Below are 24,082 nucleotides of genomic sequence, written 5' to 3'. Positions count from 1 at the left end.
TTGCAACTGTGAACGTCATTAACTAATTTGACTTATTATGTCTCATCAACTTTTTTGCTAGTTACTTCCTTCTTCTTTAGAATTAGTTAGGTTTGGTATGTATGTTACACATTGTTTAGCATCAAGATTAAGGTACATAATTGGTTAAAACTGGGAGGAGTCTTTGTGGATATATTCCCTCCCAGCAGGGCTAAGATCCATCCGCCCTGAGGAAGCCCCGCCTATCATTTGGCATTGTGGGTGAAACGATCAGGATCGTAGGCATTGGATCACAGACGCACATGTGACCAACCAGGAAGTAAGCACACAGTCCTACCACGCTGCAGTCTCAGCATGCAGCATTCAACTGGCTCAGCAAACTGTTTCATGGGACTCAATTACAAGGCAGTATTTCAGGAGGCAACCGGTAACAAACAGCGGACCTCAATTGTGGACACCTCCAGAATCAGATAAGTGCATGCTTATGGTTTAACACAGGAATATAGCTGCTTTCACTTGCAAAATGGGGGGTTAGCCTGGACTGACTCCCACTGCTCATTTGGCTTGTTTGCTGCTTTCACACAACATCTTCAGCAGTAAGAAGTACTATGCTTTACTAACACGCATGCAGCTTTGGCAGCACTTATCCCATTTTGCTAAAGTCTGGCTGAAGACAATACTGCTATATGTGGAAAATCATCCTGGTGTGATTTGGTTGTTTTCTTCAGCAATACACTCTTGTGAGAATTTTATCTCAATATATGCAGGCATCTCTATGTAAACTGCTGTGTCTCTATGTAACTGCTGTACTGAGGCAATTCATTATGGAGGATGTATTACTATGTTCCACTATCTATCTTATTGCTAATAACCATTGCAATAGTTATTCTTCATACTTTGCATGTAATTCTTTGTAATTGTTGCTATACTGCCATTATTGTTGTTCCTGAAATCTTTACAAAGCACCTATCACTACTTAGATCCCTAAAAATTTACATGTCCGGTAATTATCCCTTGTATTGACTTGGGTACCGTGTACAGCTTGGGTGTAGCAGTGTACTAGGTGTCTTTGGATTGTATTTTTGCCAATATTATGATTATGATGTGCACATCTTCAGGGTTTTAATTGGCCACATGTACTATATTGTTTGTTCAACATACTTTACTTTGTGTTGCTAACATATACCCGAGGCCAGCACACAACTAGCCTATTGCTATGTTTAGACAGTTAGGATTTACTTCTTTCTGTACTATTAATAAATTATTTTTTGTTCTCAGTGATTGTACTGGTCAGAGATTCATTCCAATTGTTTAATTTAGCTACACTTTTGAGCTATTTTTTATAAAAAAAAAAAAAAAAAGAGTGCTTGATTCCCTATCTATACAGGGCCTTAAGAAATTTTTGATGGTCCTTGTTCTCCTCTTGTAGTTTGTTGAAGAATATATATATATTTGTATGCAAAAGTTTAGGCACCCCTGACAATTTCCATGATTTTAATTTATTAATAATTGGGTGTTTGGATCAGCAATTTCATTTTGATCTATCAAATAACTGAAGGACATAGTAATATTTCAGTAGTGAAATTAGGTTTATTAGATTAACAGAAAATGTGCAATAAAACACACAACTCGCAAGGAGCAAAGTAAAATCCAAATACATTTAAGGGCAACACCAGTGATAAACATATCACATCATTGAGCAACCGGATGTAACAAATACAAATATGTGTCTGTAAAAGAGCTTATCCTGAAACTTATGGCTGTGAACTCAGCTGTGTCTTGCTGAAGGTTTGCTATTATGTACACTGTGGGCTGTGTGAGCAATGCAGGTTCTTACCCAGCAAATGTCCATTCCACTGATCTTACCTGGATGTAGTATCAGGATACAGTAGAGGATATACTGAGGGAGTACATCTACATGGTCTAACTGGAGGTGACTGAAGACCAGTCCCAGCGACACTTGAGGGAGGCTTGTGAACACAACTCCAGCAGAAGATTTACATTACACAGCCAGTACTCTCCTATACACCTCTCTTCCAAGTTTCACCTTATGAGGGGAATGTGGGATCAAAGATCCTTTAATTTCTTAAATGAAATTCTGAGCACCTCCCTCTTCACCTGCTCCTATAGAGGCAAAAAAAGACTTGGAGGTACAGGGAACTAGGATTGATATTAAAGCTTTGGTGTAGGGTGACTTTACCTCCTCCTGGTGGCCAAGTGATGAATTCACAACAGTAAGGAATCATGGATTCTCACCATCTTAAAGAGACATAAAACCCAACATTTCTCTTTCATGATTGAGACAGAACATACAATTTTAAACAGCTTTACCATTTATTTCTATTATCAATTTTGCTTCACTCTGTTGTTATATATGTGCAGCCACCAATCCGCAGCTAGCTCCCAGCTCCTTAGCCTACCTAGGTATGGTTTTTCAACAAAGGATACCAAGAGCATGAAGCAAATTAGATAATAGAAGTAAATTAGAAAGTTCAAAATTGCATGCTCGATCTGAATCATGAAAGAAAAAACATAATTTATGCTTACCTGATAAATTCCTTTCTTCTGTTGTGTGATCAGTCCACGGGTCATCATTACTTCTGGGATATAACTCCTCCCCAACAGGAAATGCAAGAGGATTCACCCAGCAGAGCTGCATATAGCTCCTCCCCTCTACGTCAGTCCCAGTCATTCGACCAAGAATCAACGAGAAAGGAGTAACCAAGGGTGAAGTGGTGACTGGAGTATAATTTAAAAGATATTTACCTGCCTTAAAACAGGGCGGGCCGTGGACTGATCACACAACAGAAGAAAGGAATTTATCAGGTAAGCATAAATTATGTTTTCTTCTGTTATGTGTGATCAGTCCACGGGTCATCATTACTTCTGGGATACCAATACCAAAGCAAAAGTACACGGATGACGGGAGGGATAGGCAGGCTCATTATACAGAAGGAACCACTGCCTGAAGAACCTTTCTCCCAAAAATAGCCTCCGAAGAAGCAAAAGTGTCAAATTTGTAAAATTTGGAAAAAGTATGAAGCGAAGACCAAGTTGCAGCCTTGCAAATCTGTTCAACAGAGGCCTCATTCTTAAAGGCCCAAGTGGAAGCCACAGCTCTAGTGGAGTGAGCTGTAATTCTTTCAGGAGGCTGCTGTCCAGCAGTCTCATAGGCTAAACGTATTATGCTACGAAGCCAAAAAGAGAGAGAGGTAGCAGAAGCTTTTTGACCTCTCCTCTGTCCAGAGTAAACGACAAACAAGGAAGAAGTTTGGCGAAAATCTTTAGTTGCCTGCAAGTAGAACTTGAGGGCACGAACTACATCCAGATTGTGTAAAAGACGTTCCTTCTTTGAAGAAGGATTTGGACACAAGGATGGGACAACAATCTCTTGATTGATGTTCCTGTTAGTGACTACCTTAGGTAAGAACCCAGGTTTAGTACGCAGAACTACCTTGTCTGAGTGAAAAATCAGATAAGGGGAATCACAATGTAAGGCTGATAACTCAGAGACTCTTCGAGCCGAGGAAATAGCCATTAAAAACAGAACTTTCCAAGATAACATTTTTATATCAATGGAATGAAGGGGTTCAAACGGAACACCCTGTAAAACGTTAAGAACTAAGTTTAAACTCCATGGTGGAGCAACAGCTTTAAACACAGGCTTGATCCTAGCTAAAGCCTGACAAAAGGACTGGACGTCTGGATTTTCTGACAGACGTCTGTGTAACAAGATGGACAGAGCTGAAATCTGTCCCTTTAATGAACTAGCTGATAAACCCTTTTCTAAACCTTCTTGTAGAAAAGACAATATCCTAGCGATCCTAACCTTACTCCAGGAGTAACCTTTGGATTCGCACCAGTATAGGTATTTCCGCCATATTTTATGGTAAATCCTTCTGGTAACAGGCTTCCTAGCCTGAATCAGGGTATCAATAACCGACTCAGAAAAACCACGTTTTGATAAAATCAAGCGTTCAATTTCCAAGCAGTCAGCTTCAGAGAAGTTAGATTTTGATGTTTGAATGGACCCTGTATCAGAAGGTCCTGTCTTAGAGGTAGAGACCAAGGCGGACAGGATGACATGTCCACTAGATCTGCATACCAAGTCCTGCGTGGCCAAGCAGGTGCTATTAGAATTACTGATGCTCTCTCCTGTTTGATTTTGGCAATCAATCGAGGAAGCAGCGGGAAGGGTGGAAACACATAAGCCATCCTGAAGTTCCAAGGTGCTGTCAAAGCATCTATCAGAACTGCTCCCGGATCCCTGGATCTGGACCCGTAGCGAGGAAGTTTGGCGTTCTGGCGAGACGCCATGAGATCTATCTCTGGTTTGCCCCAACGTCGAAGTATTTGGGCAAAGACCTCCGGATGAAGTTCCCACTCCCCCGGATGAAGAGTCTGGCGACTCAAGAAATCCGCCTCCCAGTTCTCCACTCCCGGGATGTGGATTGCTGACAGGTGGCAAGAGTGAGACTCTGCCCAGCGAATTATCTTTGATACTTCCATCATTGCTAGGGAGCTTCTTGTCCCTCCCTGATGGTTGATGTAAGCTACAGTCGTGATGTTGTCCGACTGAAACCTGATGAACCCCCGAGTTATTAACTGGGGCCAAGCCAGAAGGGCATTGAGAACTGCTCTCAATTCCAGAATGTTTATTGGAAGGAGACTCTCCTCCTGATTCCATAGTCCCTGAGCCTTCAGAGAATTCCAGACAGCGCCCCAACCTAGTAGGCTGGCGTCTGTTGTTACAATTGTCCAGTCTGGCCTGCTGAATGGCATCCCCCTGGACAGGTGTGGCCGATGAAGCCACCATAGAAGAGAATTTCTGGTCTCTTGATTCAGATTCAGAGTAGGGGACAAATCTGAGTAATCCCCATTCCACTGACTTAGCATGCATAATTGCAGCGGTCTGAGGTGTAGGCGTGCAAAAGGTACTATGTCCATTGCCGCTACCATTAAGCCGATCACCTCCATGCATTGAGCTACTGACGGGTGTTGAATGGAATGAAGGACGCGGCATGCATTTTGAAGTTTTGTTAACCTGTCTTCTGTCAGGTAAATCTTCATTTCTACAGAATCTATAAGAGTCCCCAAGAATGGAACTCTTGTGAGAGGAAAGAGAGAACTCTTCTTTTCGTTCACTTTCCATCCATGCGACCTTAGAAATGCCAGAACTAACTCTGTATGAGACTTGGCAGTTTGAAAGCTTGAAGCTTGTATTAGAATGTCGTCTAGGTACGGAGCTACCGAAATCCCTCGCGGTCTTAGTACCGCTAGAAGGGCACCCAGAACCTTTGTGAAGATTCTTGGAGCCGTAGCCAATCCGAATGGAAGAGCTACAAACTGGTAGTGCCTGTCTAAGAAGGCAAACCTTAGATACCGGTGATGATCTTTGTGGATCGGTATGTGAAGGTAAGCATCCTTTAAATCCACTGTGGTCATGTACTGACCCTCTTGGATCATGGGTAAGATTGTCCGAATAGTTTCCATTTTGAACGATGGAACTCTTAGGAATTTGTTTAGAGTCTTTAAATCTAAGATTGGCCTGAAAGTTCCCTCTTTTTTGGGAACCACAAACAGGTTTGAGTAGAACCCTTGTCCTTGTTCCGACCACGGAACCGGATGGATCACTCCCATTGTTAACAGATCTTGTACGCAGCGTAGAAACGCTTCTTTCTTTATCTGGTTTGTTGACAACCTTGACAGATGAAATCTCCCTCTTGGGGGAGATAATTTGAAGTCTAGAAGGTATCCCTGAGATATGATCTCTAGTGCCCAGGGATCCTGAACATCTCTTGCCCAGGCCTGGGCGAAGAGAGAGAGTCTGCCCCCTACTAGATCCGGTCCCGGATCGGGGGCTCTCGGTTCATGCTGTCTTTGGGGCAGCAGCAGGTTTCCTGGCCTGCTTGCTTTTGTTCCAGGACTGGTTAGGCTTCCAGCCTTGCCTGTAACGAGCAACAGCTCCTTCCTGTTTTGGTGCAGTGGAGGTTGATGCTGCTCCTGTTTTGAAATTCCGAAAGGGACGAAAATTAGACTGTCTAGCCTTAGCTTTGGCCTTGTCTTGAGGTAGGGCGTGGCCCTTACCTCCCGTAATGTCAGCGATAATTTCTTTCAAACCGGGCCCGAATAAGGACTGCCCCTTGAAAGGTATATTAAGTAATTTGGACTTAGAAGTAACATCAGCTGACCAGGATTTTAGCCACAGTGCCCTGCGTGCCTGTATGGCGAATCCTGAGTTCTTAGCCGTAAGTTTGGTTAAATGTACTACGGCCTCCGAAATGAAAGAATTAGCTAGTTTAAGGACTCTAAGCCTGTCCGTAATGTCGTCTAGCGTAGAGGAACTAAGGTTCTCTTCAAGCGACTCAATCCAAAATGCTGCCGCAGCCGTAATCGGCGCGATACATGCAAGGGGTTGTAATATAAAACCTTGTTGGACAAACATTTTCTTAAGGTACCCCTCTAATTTTTTGTCCATTGGATCTGAGAAAGCACAGCTATCCTCCACCGGGATAGTGGTACGCTTAGCTAAAGTAGAAACTGCTCCCTCCACCTTGGGGACCGTTTGCCATAAGTCCCGAGTGGTGGCGTCTATTGGAAACATCTTTCTAAATATTGGAGGGGGTGAGAACGGCACACCGGGTCTATCCCACTCCTTAGTAACAATTTCAGTTAGTCTCTTAGGTATAGGAAAAACGTCAGTACTCGCCGGTACCGCAAAGTATTTATCCAACCTACACAGTTTCTCTGGTATTGCAACAGTGTTACAATCGTTGAGAGCTGCTAAGACCTCCCCTAGTAGTACACGGAGGTTCTCCAATTTAAATTTAAAATTTGAAATATCTGAGTCCAATCTGTTTGGATCAGAACCGTCACCCACAGAATGAAGCTCTCCGTCCTCATGCTCTGCGAGCTGTGACGCAGTATCAGACATGGCCCTAGCATTGTCAGCGCACTCTGTTCTCACCCCAGAGTGATCACGCTTGCCTCTTAGTTCAGGTAATTTAGACAAAACTTCAGTCATAACAGTAGCCATATCTTGTAATGTTATCTGTAATGGCCGCCCAGATGTACTAGGCGCCAAAATATCACGCACCTCCCGGGCGGGAGATGCAGGTACTGTCGCGTGAGGCGAGTTAGTCGGCATAACTCTCCCCTCGCTGTTTGGTGAAATTTGTTCACATTGTACAGATTGACTTTTATTTAAAGTAGCATCAATACAGTTAGTACATAAATTTCTATTGGGCTCCACCTTGGCATTGGAACAAATGACACAGATATCTTCCTCTGAGTCAGACATGTTTAACACACTAGCAAAAAAACTTACAACTTGGTTATAATCTTTTTTAGCAAAAAAACGCACTGTGCCTCAAAGAGGTACTAACGATTAAATGACAGTTGAAATAATGAACTGAAAAACAGTTATTGCATCAAACTTTAAAACAACACAACTTTTAGCAAAGGTTTGTTCCCATTAGTAAAAAACAACGTTTTTTATACACAGTCACTATAATAATTCTCACAGCTCTGCTGAGAGAATTTACCTCCCTTCAAAGAAGTTTGAAGACCCCTGAGATCTGTCAGAGATGAACCGGATCATGCAGGAAATATAAAAGTAGCTGACTGGAATTTTTTGATGCGTAGCAAAGAGCGCCAAAAACGGCCCCTCCCTCTCCCACACAGCAGTGAAGAGAAACGAAACTGTCACAATTAAAGCAAAAAACTGCCAAGTGGAAAATAATGCCCAAATATTTATTCACACAGTACCTCAGCAATGTAAACGATTCTACATTCCAGCAAAAACGTTTAACATGAGAATAGTTATTAAAAGGATTAGTGACCTTTAACACAGTAGTTCCGGTGAAATACCATCCCCAGAATACTGAAGTGTATACATACATGTCATTTTAACGGTATGGCAGGCTTTTCTCATCAATTCCATTCAGAAAATAAAAACTGCCACATACCTCAATGCAGATTCATCTGCCCGCTGTCCCCTGATCTGAAGCCTTTACCTCCCTCAGATGGTCGAGAACAGCAATATGATCTTAACGACTCCGGTTAAAATCATAGTAAAAAATCTCTGTCAGATTCTTCCTCAAACTCTGCCAGAGAAGTAATAACACGCTCCGGTGCTATTTTAAAATAACAAACTTTTGATTGAAGTCATAAAAACTAAGTATAATCACCATAGTCCTCTCACACATCCTATCTAGTCGTTGGGTGCAAGAGAATGACTGGGACTGACGTAGAGGGGAGGAGCTATATGCAGCTCTGCTGGGTGAATCCTCTTGCATTTCCTGTTGGGGAGGAGTTATATCCCAGAAGTAATGATGACCCGTGGACTGATCACACATAACAGAAGAAAAAAGGTTTCATGTCCCTTTCAGAAAGTAAAGTAATAACGTTTCCTGGAAAAAAAAATAAACAAAAGAAAAATAAGTCTTTTTTGTCAAACACTGTCAAATGAAGACAGGAAAACATTTTAGTTGCGTGCATAAAAATGTCACCCAACAGTTAAAAGGGCATTAAACACCACTTGCTTTGTTTAAAAATTCTGTTTTTGGACTCTCTATGGAGCGTGGGACAAAAGCAAATTCTGTACCCAGCAAATGTAAAAAATCAATTGTTTTATGCGATACGCAGCATTTTGAAAACCTAGGTTACAGATTTTGCTTTTTGGCCTCTAGAAAAGTGGAACAAAGTACAATTTTTTACACATAAGAGATGTTTAATACCCTTTTAAGAGGTATTTATTCCAATTGTGAAGCATTAAAAAACCCATCAAGTATGGTTTGTTTTTTCGATAGGTCTGTCAAACACACATTTTAATTTAAATTCTAGAAATTTTTTCATAAATCTATGTTAAACACAACATTTAGATGGAAACAACATTTTTAAGCCATCACTAGGATTCTAGCTACTTGGCCACAAATTTTTTTGATAAACTTTCGATGATAAATAAAAGACTTAAATTTACCAGTATTCATACTGACACTCTCTACGAGAGACCAAGGAAAACAAACCGTGATTGGGTGACTATGCTAACCTACAAACAGGCTACTGATAATCAAGAAAGACACTAAGAACATCATGTTCGTCATAATCCTTGGACCAGATTAATCTTTTAAACCTATAATAAGCATCCTAATGTTATTGCTGTTCAACCAGGGGTTAGAGATTTAAATACTCACCTGGTATGTGTTGTCAAAGCTGTCATACATGAACCGGGTGATGAGAGAGGTCTTTCCAACTGCAGGGGCAAAAAAATACAAAGTAGGCCAAATGGATATATTAAGGTTTAACGGTTGACTTAAAGGTCTGCAGGCTAATGATGTTGTCTCCCAAAAGGTACCTGCATTTTATCTTAATATTTTGCCTGTACTATCTGAGAAGAGGGGGTGTACCAGCAAGAAGAGCTGTTGTCTGATTCACTTTAATAATGTTTGTGGCAAATGCTGGAATATTTATATCAACTTTGTCAGCAGATTAAAGTGATGGTAAATCCAAGCGTTTAACAAACTCAAATCAAGGGGAGTTTCATTCATCAACCTTGTAAAAAAAAAAAAAGGATGCTAAACTCACCCTCTGTGCCGTTGCACATTCCTAAATTCAGCGGTGCAGGGCACCCACGGCACAACAATCTTCTACCAATGAGGTGCCGCTTGCACCACTGAACGAATAGCGATGCGTGCATACAGAAACCTGTCAGTTGACATGCACCGATATTGGTTCAGAGGTGCAAACGTCACCTCATTGAAGGAGATTGTTGTGCCATGGGTGGCCGGAGATGCTGAAATTAGCGACGTGCAAAGGCACAGAAAGGGTGAGTTTAGCAACCTTTTTTACAAGGTTGATGAATGAATCTCCCCTTGAATATTAGTGATGGTAAATCTTAGCGTTTTTTAAATGCTTGGATTTACTATCACTTTAAGTGCTTTCTTCCATTCTCTCTAAGGAACATATAAAGAAATGTATGGAAGATAGAAAAACAAACCAAAGCAAAAATGACATGACTTGAAAGTTTACTTTGTACTTCTTTTCCTTAAAGGGACACTGAATTCACATTTTTTCTTTCTTGATTCAGATAGAGCATGACATTTTAAGCAACTTTCTAATATACTATTATAATTTTTTCTTCGTTCTCTTGCTTTCTTTATTTTAAAAGCAGGAATGTAAATCTTAGCAGCCAGCCCATTTTAGGTTCAGCACCATGGAGAGCGCTTGCTTAATCCTTCAACTTTACATTTACTTTAACATGCTTTAAAAATCAAGATTTGACTGATGTCAACACATAAGGAGTAACTTGCAATTACAAGGTGCTTACTGTCCATTTAAATGTTTACGGGAGCAGCAGGTTTGCCCCCCACCCTAATTCTTTCCCTGGGTGACAAAAGATGAAAAAAGTGAATGTATTCTATTATACCACACACATTTATATATATAATAAAATAAGCAAACAAGGTTAAGTTCTTAAGTGCTATCTAGATTCCTAAGAACTCCTGGTTGACACAAAGTGGCTGCTAATCCTCCAGGATTCTGCCGAGGAACAGCGCTCACGATTTGCAATGTCAATTAAAATAGTGTAGTTGCTATCAGGAGATAAGGTTGTTTCATGTGAAGAATTAGCGGAAATAACGGGGAACACACCTCTATTTTGGTTTACGCAAGCACAAATATCACACTACTTAGCGACACACAAACAGAGATCTAACATGACGAGGCAGCTAACCCCGTTTGAAACCATGTGCTTATCACTCTACCCCCGACATATAGTCTCAAAGTTATACAAAATGCTCCTCACCATTGAAGGAGAACAGCTCCCATCCTATTGCCATAAGTGGCATAAGGAACTACACAGACATAAACTACATAGAATGGTCAAAGATATTCCGAAACCATAAAAAAGCGTCAGTTTAGGCTAAAACGCAAGAAACAAACATTAAATACCTAGCCCGTTGGTATCTCACTCCGGCGAGACTCCAAAAAATTTATAAGCAAGCTACTAATTTATGCTGGAGAGGCTGTGGGGAGGTGGCTGACATGTACCATGTGTGGTGGGGCTGCGACAGGATAAGGCCCTTTTGGGAAGATGTAATCAAACATATCAACAACACGTCTTTCCCTCTTGATGACAGCCCAAGTTTGTTACTATACCCCAACATACCAAATTTTAAAGACGAAATCAAACAAACTCTGCTATTCATCATGCTCAATAGTGCAAAAGCACTTATACCCCTAAAATGGAAATCCACAGAGGTACCTGACTTATTAGCGTGGAAGCAGCAGGTAGAACAGCAAATCATCATGGAGAGATATCACTTTCTTAAAATAGGCAAAATAGACACACATGAATATATGACATTAAGATGGAATGCACACAGGGACAGCGGTTAATACATGTGACAGATCTAATTACAGCCCCCTCCCTCCGCTCTTACATAATCACAACAAATCTTTACACTAAATCCCTAGTAGTTGGGGAAGTACAACACCTAAGTATTAACAAAAAACAAGCAAGCCTCTAGAAAACTACTAAGTAAACATACTCACTAGTTCGTCATATATACATTACCCCCCCTCCTCCCTCCCCCACCATCTATCCCATTCACGTTTGTATATGTTTTTATCTAAAAATAATTTGTGGGAACTAAAATCCCATATAATATATAATTCAGAAGACGTGGAATAGTCTGGTAAAGAAAGGTTTAAAGACCTGATAAACTACAAAAAGACGGCCCATAATGTGAATAGACTCTTTCACATTGCATGCATAGTTTTGTATATAAAGTTCATATGTTCATGATGATGTTCATCTATCCCACCCGCCCATCGTCACATTCAGGACATCCGAACTTTGGCCCAAAAGAGGCTAATTATCACAACAATGGGCGAGGAAAATGGGATCTCTTTAAACTCTACTTGGAGATGCAGGCTTACATGGGACTTGATTACCTCTGCAGTTGGAGCTTTGTAATGTGTACAGTAAATATTTTTGATGTTAGAACAGAAAACTGCTTTTTACTCTGAGCCCAGTTTGTATCTTGAAAAGTTTTCTCAATAAAGCTCTTTGAAAAGGAAAAAAAAAAAAAAAATAGTGTAGTTGGCCCAAAATATCAATGTCTGTACAAAAACAATATTAATCAATCACAAGACTCTCACCTTGTTTTACATCATCTTTATAAAAGGTGTGTAAAACGTCCAAGGGGATGGAGAATACCACTCTGTGTGTAGTTGAGTCCCAATTGGGGGTATTGTAAATACCAGCTTGATATGTATGTAAATAAGTGTTGGGATTCTTGCCTGCTGTTCACACAGCTTTTAAGCTTAGCAGTGATTCAGACCTACATCCAGCTGATGAGTGGCAATAACCCCGTACGGCATCCTGGGATGGTCTGAATCACTGTACAATCCCTAGCTAAGCTTAAAAGCTGTGTGAACAGCAGGCTATGTCGTAAAGGGAGTCTGCAGAAAAGCAGACTGAAGTAGAAGAGTGAGTCATTGTAAACATCATTTGCATGTCTTACCCAGAATCCTTTGCTGCATTGGAAACCGAGTACCCAGGGGTTTTCTGTGGGAAAAGCAAGCCTTCTGACGTGTTTAGATCTGCTAAATGAGCTATTTTCTTTAAATTAAATTTTATATATATATATATATATATATATATATATATATATATATATATATATATATATATATATATATATATATATATATATATATCATAAATTAAGCTTACCTGATCATTTTATTTTCATCTGTGGGAGGAGAGTCCATTGCTTTATTCATAACTTGTGGGAATTAAGATCCAGGCCACCAGGAGGAGGCAAAGACACTCCAGCCAAAAGGCTTAAATACCTCCCAAACTTCCCTCATCCCCCAGTCATTCTGCCAAGGGAACAAGGAACAGTAGGAGAAATATAAGGGTAAAAATGGTGCCAGAAGAGAAAAATTAAATTTAGGTCCGCCCACCGGAGCAAACGGGCGGGAGCAGTGGACTCTCCTCTCAAAGATGGAAATGAAATTATCAGGTAATTTATGCTTTTCATCTTAATGGGAGGAGAGTCCACTGATTCATTCATTACCAAAGCGCTCTAGAGGACACTGAATGAAAAAAAATGGGAGGGCAAAAGTAGGCAGACCCTATACTGAGGGCACCACAGCCTGTAGAACATTTCTCCCAAAAACAGCTTCCGCCGAAGCAAGAACATCAAATTTGTAAAATTTTGCAAAAGTATGGAAGGAAGACCAAGTAGCGTCCTTACAAATCTGCTCCACAGAGGACTCATTCTTAAAAGCCCAAGAAGAGGCCACAGCTCTAGTTGATTGAACTGTAATCCTCTGAGGAGGCTTATGTCCCTATGTCTCATAGACCAAACAGATAATGCTCCTCAACCAAAAGGACAGTGAAGTGGAAGAGGCCCTCTGCCTCCTACGCTTCCCCGAATACACCACAAAGACGAAGTCTGTCTGAAATCCTTAGTGGCCTGAAGGTAAAACTTCAAGGCTCGAACCACATCCAAGTTATGAAGTAACCTTTCCTTAGGCGAAGAAGGGTTAGGACACAAAGAAGGAACTACTATCTCCTGATTGATGCTACGATCTGACACCACCTTGGGAAGAAAACCCAACCCAGTACGAAGCACAGCCTTATCAGCATGAAAAACCAGGTAAGGGGGCTCATATTGCAAGGCCGATAACTCAGAATATGCAAGCCGATGCAATAGCCAGAAGAAACAGAACCTTCCAGGAGATAATCTTAATGTCAATCACATGCATAGGCTCTAATGGAGCTCTCTGCAAAACCTTCAAGTTCAAACTCCAAATAGGAGCAGAAGGTCTAAATAACTGTCTGATTTTGGACAGAGCCTGAACAAAAGACTGAATATCAGGAAGCTCCGCTAGCTTCTTGTGTAACAGCACCGATAAGGCCGAAATCTGTCCGTTTAAGGAACTAGCGGCAAGGCCCTTATCCAAACCATCTTAAAGAGAAGCCAGAATCCTGGATACCCTAATCTTGTGCCAGGGATATCCATGTTCCTCACACCAGGATAAATAGGTCCTCCACACCTTATGATAGATGCGACGAGTGACCGGTTTCCTGGCCTGAATGAGAGTATCAATAACTCTCTCCGAGAACCATCTCTTGGCTAAGACTAGGCGTTCAATCTTCACGCAGTAAGCCTCAGAGAATTGAAATTTTGGTGAAAAAAGGGACCCTGAACTAGCAGATCTCTGCGACAGGGTAACCTCCATGGAGGAGACGACGACATTCCCACCAGATCTGCAAACCATGTACTCCGTGGCCACAACGGAGCAAACAGAATAGTTGAGGCTTGCTCCTGTTTGATGCGGGCCACCACTCAAGGGAGAAGTGGCAATGTTGGAAAGATGTAAATTAGGTTGAACTTCCAAGGTTCCGCCAAGGCATCTATCAGCTTTGCCTGGGGATCCCTGGACCGCGACTCGTAACTGGGTAGCTTGAAGTTGAGTCTGGACACCATCTCCGGTGTCCCCCACCTGATGCAGATCTCTGCAAACACCTCGGGATGGAGAGACCATTCCCCCGGATGAAAGGATTGTCTGCTGAGGACATCCGCTTCCCAGTTGTCCACACCCGGGATGTGGATCGCTGAGAGTGAACAATTGTGGGTCTCTGCCCATTCCAGAATCCGAGACACCTCCCTCATGGCTAGGGAGCTTCTCTTTCCCTCTTGATGGTTTATGTACGCCACCAAGGTAATGTTGTCCGACTGGAAACTGATGAAACGGGACGACCCCAAGAGGTGCCAAGCCCTCAGAGCATTGAATATTGCTCGTAGTTCCAGGATATTTATCGGTAGGGTCAACTCCTCTTGAGTCCACCTGCCCTGTGCCCTTCTGGCACCCCAAACAGCTCCCCATCCTGATAGACTTGCATCCGTGGTCACAATCTCCCAAGATGGTCTCAAGAAGGCTGTCCCCTAGTACAGCTGCCCCGGACGGACCCACCAAGACAGGGATTCCCTCGCTCGATTGTCCAGAGATATCTGTTGGCATAGATCTGAGAAATCGCCGTTCCATTGTCTCAACATGCATAGCTGCAGAGGCCTGAGATGGAACCTGACAAAAGGAATGACATCTATGCTGGAAACCATGAGCCCGGTCACCTCCATACACCTGGCCACAGACTGCCTTGAAGAGGTCTGAAAGGCAAGACAGCTGGACGCAATCTTGGAACGTCTCTGATCTGTCAAAAATATCTTCATGGATATTGAATATATTATCGTACCCAGGAACTCCACCCTGTTGCTGGGGACCAGAGAACTCTTTCCCTCGTTTATCTTTCATCCATGGGATTAAAGGAGAAGAAGAAGAGCCCTTGAATGGTCCTCCGCGAGACAGCAGGATGGAGCCTGAACCAGGATATCGTCCAGATAAGGGCCCACCGCAATACCTCCGGCTCTCGCTACCGCAAGCAGCGCTCCCAGAACCTTCGTAAAGACTCTTGGGGCAGTCGCCAGCCCAAACGGTAGGGCCACAAACTGGTCAGTGTTGGTCCAGAAATGCGAATCTTAGGAACCTGACATGGTCCTTGTGGATTGGCATGTGAAGGTCAGCATCCTTCAAGTCTATTGTCGTCATAATTTGCCCCTCTTGAACTAGGGGCAGAATCGATCTGATCATCTCAGTTTTGAAAGATGGAACTGACAGAAACTTGTTTAGGCACTTTAGGTCCAGAATCGGGCGGAACGTTCCCTCCTTCTTTGGGACCACGAAAAGGTTTGAATAGTACCCTAGACCCCTTTCTGCTAGAGGTACTGGAACAATTACTCCGAGAGAGGAGAGATCCCTCACGCACTCTAGAAAGGCGTCTCTCTTCTCTGGTCTTGAGGATAGGTTTGACAGGAGGAATCTGCCCCTGGGCGGATGAGTTTTGAACCCTATCCTGTAACCCTGGGTGATAACCTCCAGAACCCAAGGATCCTGTACGTCTCCAATCCAAGCCTCTGCGAACAGAGATAGTCTGCCCCCTACGCGATCATGAGACGGATCAGGGGCCGCCCCTTCATGCAGACTTGGTCTCGACGGGCTCCATGCTCTGCTTGGACTTGTTCCAAGATTGAGCTGGCTTCCAAGATCCCTTGGACTGCTCGGTCTTCGCAGCAGGCGTTGAGATTTGTCTGAATGAAAGGGACGAAAAGTAGAACCCTTAGGCTTATTCTTTTTATCCTGCGGGAGAAAAGCACCCATGCCTCCCGTGACCGTGGATATGATAGAGTCCAGGCCTGGACCAAAAAGAACTTTCCCCTGAAACGGGAGGGATAGTAATCTAGACTTGGAAGTCATGTCAGCAGACCACGACTTTAACCACAGAGTCCTATGGGCTAGAACAGAGAAACCTGATGTCTTAGCATTCAGGCAAATAACCTGCATATTTGCATCACAGATAAAAGAATTTGCGACCCTTAAGGCCTCAATCTTTTCCTGTATCTCCTCGAGGGGAGTTTCCACCTCGACCATAGCTGACATTTCGTCACACCAGTGAGTAGCCGATCCAGCCACCGCTCAGTGATCGCCGCTGCCGGTTGGAAAACAAACCCCGTGAGTTGGAACATCTTTCTCAACATGGATTAAATTTTTTTGTCCATGGGCTCTTTGAACGACTAACTATACTCGAGGGGAATAGTCGTCCGCTTAGCTCCATCCATTTTAGGAATGGAACCCCATAGCTCAAGCTGGGGGCCTTTATGGCTGAGAGTCCGGAACGGGGAACAGCTTTTTAAAAGAGGTAGAGGGAGAAAAGGACGAGCCAAGTTTCTCCCACTCATTCTTAATAATAGTAGCCATCTTCACAGGAACTGGGAAGGTCTGAGGCACCACCCTGTCCTCGTAAACCCTATCTAGTTTAGGGATCGAAGGTTCTTCCGGAAGTTTCGGTTCCGGAACCTCCAACGTAGCAAGCACTTTTTTCAGTAAAAAGCGCAAATGCTCCATTTTAAACTTAAAATCAGGCTCCTCCGTAGCCGGCCGGAGGTTTAGAAGACGTAGATTCTGTCCTAGAGAGTGCCCTCCGACAAGTCGGAGGTGTCATCATCGCATAATCTCTCAGAGATCTCCAACGGAGTAGATGACCCCTGGGACGGAAGACTATGTCTTTCCCTTAGCTTGTGCTTCGCAGGGCATGGAAGGCTGCAGAAACTGCTTTTTGCAACTGGGCAGCGTAATCTTGCTGTCACGAGGCCCCTCCCGAGGGACGATCAGTAGGGCTTTCTGGAGCTACATGTGTAATCGGAGATGAATGTAGGGAACGCACCTCGCAGGACGGAGAACCCTCAGAGGTGAACGACTCAGTAGTACTAAATATATTATTCTTTTTAGATATAGCAATTTTATCAAAGCATGTGGAACACAGTTGAGCAGGCGTATCAACCTGAACCTCTTCACAATAAACACAGATATTAGCTTAGCTAATTAAAGAGGGAGTATCCTCTAACATATCAGAGTCCTCCATAGCTTGCGCTTTAATATGGACTAGATAGAATAAATGGCAACTTTATACACCAATGGCCGGGGCACTCACCACCTCCTATGACCCGGACACAGGGAAACCGATCATGAAAAGAGGAAGTTGAAGAGGCCACACCCAGTCACATGGAGTGCCATGCAGGACCGCCCCTGCACTATAGAGAAAACGTGCCAAAAGAGGCAGCGTCGCCCTTCACCCGACTGTTCATACATTGCTAGAGCCTCATCTCACACATCACGTAGAGTCCAACTCACTAAAGATATTATGCATAAATCCCCCCATTTAATAATCCACTTTCCAGGGATATTAACCCTTGATTATATACAGATAAAAGGAGACACACTCTGACCCTGTCTTCTTGCATTATGTGTGTATAAATGAAACGATCATACCAGAATCTATGCCATGGAACAGGAACACGGCCCTTCAAGTGTGACAGGTTAGTAGCATTGCTCCTGACATGGACTTGAGTGTATAAAAGCAGGCAGCGAAACTTGTCAACGCTGATTACTTAAGGAGCTGTTAATCATGAGTCGGGATGGTTTCGCAGAAAGACTCTCCCTCCATCTCCGGACTCTAACTCTAACCCATGCTCTCACTGAGAGGCTGACAGGACTACTTAAAACTCCAGTCCCATTTCGAAGAGTACTACCCTCCATAAGAGACTACTCCATTTTTCAGACACTTCTCTGCCAACCTCCTGTGATGAAAGGAAAATAATTACTGGGGGATGAGGGGAGTAGGGGAGGTATTTAAACATTTGGCTTGGGTGTCTTTGCCTCCTCCTGGTGGCCAGGTTCTTAATTCCCACAAGTAATGAATGAAGCAGTGGACTCTCCTCCCATTAAAAAAAAAAAAAAAAAAAATATATATATGATATAAAAAGTCTATACACCCCTGTTTAAATGTCAGGTTTCTGTGATGTAAAAAAATGAGACAAAGATAAATCATTTCAGAACTTTTTCCACCTTTATTGTGACCTATAAACTGTACACCTTGATTGAAAAAAAAACTTAAACTTCTAGGTGTAGGGAAGTAAAAATAATAATAAAAAATAATATGGTTGCATAACTGGGGATGTAGCTGTGTTTAGAATTGAGCAATCACATTAAAAATCATGCTAAATAGGAGTCAGTACACACCTGCCATAATTTAAAATGCCTCTGATTAACCACAGATAAAGTTCAGCTGTTCTAGTAGGTCTTTCCTGACATTTTCTTAGTCGCAACCTACAGCAAAAGCCATGGTTCGCAGAGAGCTTCCAAAGCATAAGAGGGATCTCATTGTTTAAATGGTATCAGGCAGGAGAACGGTACAAAAGAATATCCAAGGCATCAGATATACCATGGAACACAGTGAAGAAATGGATGTCTCTCCAAAATTGATGAAAAGACTAGAAGAAAACTGGTCTGGGAGGCTGCCAAGAGGCCTACAGCACCATTAAAGGAGCTGCAGGAATATCTGGCAAGTACTGGCTGTGTGGTTCATGTGACAACAATCGCCCGTATTCTTCATATGTCTGGGCTATGGGGAAGAGTGGCAAGACGGAAGCCTTTTATTATGAAAAAAAAAACATCCAAGCCCAGCTAAATTTTACAAAAACACATCTGAAGTCTCCCAAAAGCATGTCGTAAAAGGTGTTCTGGTTTGATGAAACCAAGATTAAACTTTTTGGCCATAATTCCAAAAGATATGTTTGGCGCAAAAACAACACTGCATATAACAAAAAAACACCATACCCACAGTGAAGAATTTTAACGGCTGCATCATGCTTTGGGTCTGTTTTTGTTTAGCTGGAACTGGGACCTTAGTCAAGGTAGAGGGAATTATGAACAGTTCCAAATACCAGACAATATTGGCACAAAACCTTCAGGCTTCTGCTAGAAAGCTGAACTTCATCTTTCAGCATGACAACGCCCCAAAGCATACATCCAAATCAACAAAGGAATGGCTTCACCAGAAGAAGATTAAAGTTTTGGAATAGCCCAGTCAGAGCCCAGACCTGAATCCAATTGAAAATCTGTGGGGTGATCTTAAGTGGGCTTTGCACAAGAGATGCCCTCACAATCTGACAGATTTGGAGTGTTTTTGCAAAGAAGAATGGGCAAATCTTGCCAAGTCAAGATGTGCCATGCTGAAAAACTCATACCTAAAAAGACTGAGTGCTGTAATAAAATCAAAGGCTGCTTCAACAAAGTATTAGTTTATATTTTTTTAGTTTGTTTTGCAATTGAGTTGTACAGTTTATAGGTCACAGGAGGAGGCAAAGAGCACCACAGCAGAGCTGTATATATATAGCTCCCCCCTCCCACTCCAGTCATTCGACTGAAGTTAGGTAGAGAAAGGAAAAGCCAAGGTGCAGAGGTGACTGAAGTTTAACAAAAATAAAGACCTGTCTTAGAAATGACAGGGTGGGCCGTGGACTCGTCATATCGTAAAAGAAATAAATTTATCAGGTAAGCATAAATTTACTTTTCTTTTACAAGATATGATGAGTCCACGGATTTCATCCTTACTTATGGGATATAACACCAAAGCTATAGGACAGGGATTAAAGAGGGGGACAAGACAGGAACATAAACGGAAGGCACCACTGCTTGAAGAACCTTTCTCCCAAAAACAGCCTTGGATGAGGCAAAAGTGTCAAATTTGTAAAATTTTTAAAAAGTGTGAAGAGAAGACCAAGTTGCAGCCTTGCAAATCTGTTCAACAGAAGCATCATTTTTAAATGCCCATGAGGAAGCCACAGCCCTAGTAGAATGAGTCGTAATTCTTTCAGGAGGCTGCTGTCCAGCAGTCTCATATGCCAAACGGATGATACTCTTCAGCCAAAAAGAAAGAGAGGTAGCTGTAGCTTTCTGGCCCCTACATCTTCCAGAAAAAACAATGAATATGGAAGAAGATTGACGAAAATCTTTAGTCGCCTGCAAGTAAAACTTCAGGGCACGAACCATGTCCAAGTTATGTAGCAGACGCTCCTTCTTAGAAGAAGGGTTAGGACACAATGAAGGAACCATTTCCTGATTAATATTCTTATTAGAAACAACCTTAGGAAGGAAACCAGGTTTGGTACGTAAGACCACCTTATCAGAATGGAAAATAAGATAAGGAGAATCACATTGTAAAGCAGAAAGCTTTCTGCTTTACAATGTGATTCTCCTTATCTTATTTTCCATTCTGATAAGGTGGTCTTACGTACCAAACCTGGTTTCCTTCCTAAGGTTGTTTCTAATAAGAATATTAATCAGGAAATGGTTCCTTCATTGTGTCCTAACCCTTCTTCTAAGAAGGAGCGTCTGCTACATAACTTGGACGTGGTTCGTGCCCTGAAGTTTTACTTGCAGGCGACTAAAGATTTTCGTCAATCTTCTTCCATATTCATTGTTTTTTCTGGAAGATGTAGGGGCCAGAAAGCTACAGCTACCTCTCTTTCTTTTTGGCTGAAGAGTATCATCCGTTTGGCATATGAGACTGCTGGACAGCAGCCTCCTGAAAGAATTACGACTCATTCTACTAGGGCTGTGGCTTCCTCATGGGCATTTAAAAATGATGCTTCTGTTGAACAGATTTGCAAGGCTGCAACTTGGTCTTCTCTTCACACTTTTTAAAAATTTTACAAATTTGACACACGCAGAGAGCACATGTCCACCAGATCGGCATACCAAGTCCTGCGAGGCCACGCAGGAGCGATGAGAATCACTGAGTCCACGGATTTCATCCTTACTTATGGGATATAACACCAAAGCTATAGGACAGGGATTAAAGAGAGGGACAAGACAGGAACATAAACGGAAGGCACCACTGCTTGAAGAACCTTTCTCCCAAAAACAGCCTTGGATGAGGCAAAAGTGTCAAATTTGTAAAATTTTTAAAAAGTGTGAAGAGAAGACCAAGTTGCAGCCTTGCAAATCTGTTCAACAGAAGCATCATTTTTAAATGCCCATGAGGAAGCCACAGCCCTAGTAGAATGAGTCGTAATTCTTTCAGGAGGCTGCTGTCCAGCAGTCTCATATGCCAAACGGATGATACTCTTCAGCCAAAAAGAAAGAGAGGTAGCTGTAGCTTTCTGGCCCCTACATCTTCCAGAAAAAACAATGAATCAATGTATCAATGACCGAATCAGAAAATCCTTGCTTAGATAAAATCAAGCGTTCAATCTCCAAGCAGTCAGCTGCAGAGAAACTAGATTCGGATGATGGAAGGGTCCCTGAATGAGAAGGTCCTGCCTCAATGGAAGCTTCCACGGCGGCAGAGAGCACATGTCCACCAGATCGGCATACCAAGTCCTGCGAGGCCACGCAGGAGCGATGAGAATCACTGAGTCCACGGATTTCATCCTTACTTATGGGATATAACACCAAAGCTATAGGACAGGGATTAAAGAGAGGGACAAGACAGGAACATAAACGGAAGGCACCACTGCTTGAAGAACCTTTCTCCCAAAAACAGCCTTGGATGAGGCAAAAGTGTCAAATTTGTAAAATTTTTAAAAAGTGTGAAGAGAAGACCAAGTTGCAGCCTTGCAAATCTGTTCAACAGAAGCATCATTTTTAAATGCCCATGAGGAAGCCACAGCCCTAGTAGAATGAGTCGTAATTCTTTCAGGAGGCTGCTGTCCAGCAGTCTCATATGCCAAACGGATGATACTCTTCAGCCAAAAAGAAAGAGAGGTAGCTGTAGCTTTCTGGCCCCTACATCTTCCAGAAAAAACAATGAATATGGAAGAAGATTGACGAAAATCTTTAGTCGCCTGCAAGTAAAACTTCAGGGCACGAACCACGTCCAAGTTATGTAGCAGACGCTCCTTCTTAGAAGAAGGGTTAGGACACAATGAAGGAACCATTTCCTGATTAATATTCTTATTAGAAACAACCTTAGGAAGGAAACCAGGTTTGGTACGTAAGACCACCTTATCAGAATGGAAAATAAGATAAGGAGAATCACATTGTAAAGCAGAAAGCTCAGAAACTCTGCGAGCAGAAGAAATAGCAACCAAAAATAAAAAAACTTTCCAAGATAATAACTTAATATCTATGGAATGCATAGGTTCAAACGGAACCCCTTGAAGAACATTAAGAACTAAATTCAAACTCCAAGGAGGAGCAATTGGTCTAAACACAGGCCTGATTCTAGTCAGAGCCTGACAATAAGATTGAACATCTGACAGATGTTTGAGTAGCAAAAGAGACAAAGCAGAAATCTGTCCCTAACTTGTTGACAACCCTTTTTCCAATCCTTCTTGGAGAAAAGATAAAATCCTGGGAATCCGAACCTTACTCCATTAGTAGCCCTTGGATTCGCACCAATAAAGATATTTACGCCATATCTTATGGTAAATTTTTCTAGTAACAGGCTTACGCGCCTGAATCAATGTATCAATGACCGAATCAGAAAATCCTTGCTTAGATAAAATCAAGCGTTCAATCTCCAAGCAGTCAGCTGCAGAGAAACTAGATTCGGATGATGGAAGGGTCCCTGAATGAGAAGGTCCTGCCTCAATGGAAGCTTCCACGGCGGCAGAGAGCACATGTCCACCAGATCGGCATACCAAGTCCTGCGAGGCCACGCAGGAGCGATGAGAATCACTGAAGCCCTTTCCTGTTTGATCCGAGTGATCACCCGGGGAAGGAGAGCAAACGGTGGAAACACATAAGCTAGATTGAACGACGAAGTGCCGTGGCCAGCCCGAAGAGAAGGGCCACTAACTGAAAATGTTTGTCTAGAAAGGCAAACCTCAGTAACTGGTGATGATCTCTGTGGATAGGAATGTGAAGATATGCATCCTTTAAGTCCATGGTAGTCATATATTGACCCTCCTGGATCAATGGAAGAATTGTCAGAATAGTCTCCATCTTGAAGGATGGAACTCTGAGAAACTTGTTTAGACTTTTGAGGTCTAAAATGGGTCGGAGCGTTCCCTCTTTTTTGGGAACCACAAAAAGATTTGAGTAAAACCCCTGTCCCTGCTCCTTTATTGGAACGGGGCAAATTACTCCCATAGTGGAGAGATCTCTTACACAATGTAAGAACGCCTCTCTTTTTATCTGGTCTACAGACAATCGTGAAAGAAGAAACCTTCCCCTTGGGAAGGAATTTTTGAACTCCAGCTGATACCCTTGAGGCACGATTTCCAGTGTCCAGGGATCCTGAACGTCTCTTAGCCAAGCCTGGACAAAGAAAGAAAGTCTGCCCCCTACTAGATCCGGTCCCGGATCGGGGGCCACCCCTTCATGCTGTTTTGGGAGCAGCAGTGGGCTTCTTGGGTTGTTTACCCTTGTTCCAAGCCTGGTTGGGTCTCCAGGTGGACTTGGTTTGTGTAAAATTCCCTTCCTGTTTAGGGGAAGAAGAAGGGACTCCCTTAAAATTTCGAAAGGAACGAAAATTACTCTGTTTACCCCTTTGTTTAGCGGTTTTATCCTGAGGTAGGAGGTGACCCTTACCTCCCGTAATGTCAGAGATGATTTCTTTCAAGTCAGGCCCGAACAGGGTCTTTCCTTTGAAGGGAATAGCCAAAAGCTTTGATTTAGAGGACACATCCGCGGACCAAGATTTTAACCATAAAGCTCTTCGCGCTAAAATGGCAAATCCTGCATT

At 42.6% G+C, this 24,082-nt stretch overlaps 1 protein-coding gene across 2 annotated transcripts in view; it reads right to left on the bottom strand.

Annotated features, from left to right (window-relative positions):
- The window catches only part of LOC128645800 (ras-related protein Rab-6B), a 139,391-nt gene that overhangs the window by 75,733 nt on the left and 39,576 nt on the right, over positions 1 to 24,082 (bottom strand). For both annotated transcript variants that reach the window (XM_053699047.1, XM_053699048.1), the window contains exon 2: positions 9,174 to 9,232. In XM_053699047.1, coding sequence (XP_053555022.1) covers positions 9,174 to 9,232 — 59 coding nt within the window. The remainder of the gene's footprint in view (positions 1 to 9,173; positions 9,233 to 24,082) is intronic.

This window comes from Bombina bombina, chromosome 1 (assembly GCF_027579735.1).
Source record: "Bombina bombina isolate aBomBom1 chromosome 1, aBomBom1.pri, whole genome shotgun sequence".
In the NCBI taxonomy this organism is placed as follows: Eukaryota; Metazoa; Chordata; class Amphibia; order Anura; family Bombinatoridae; genus Bombina; species Bombina bombina.
Note: the sequence above shows the minus strand (reverse complement) of the source record. Positions and strands in the feature narration are given on the sequence as shown.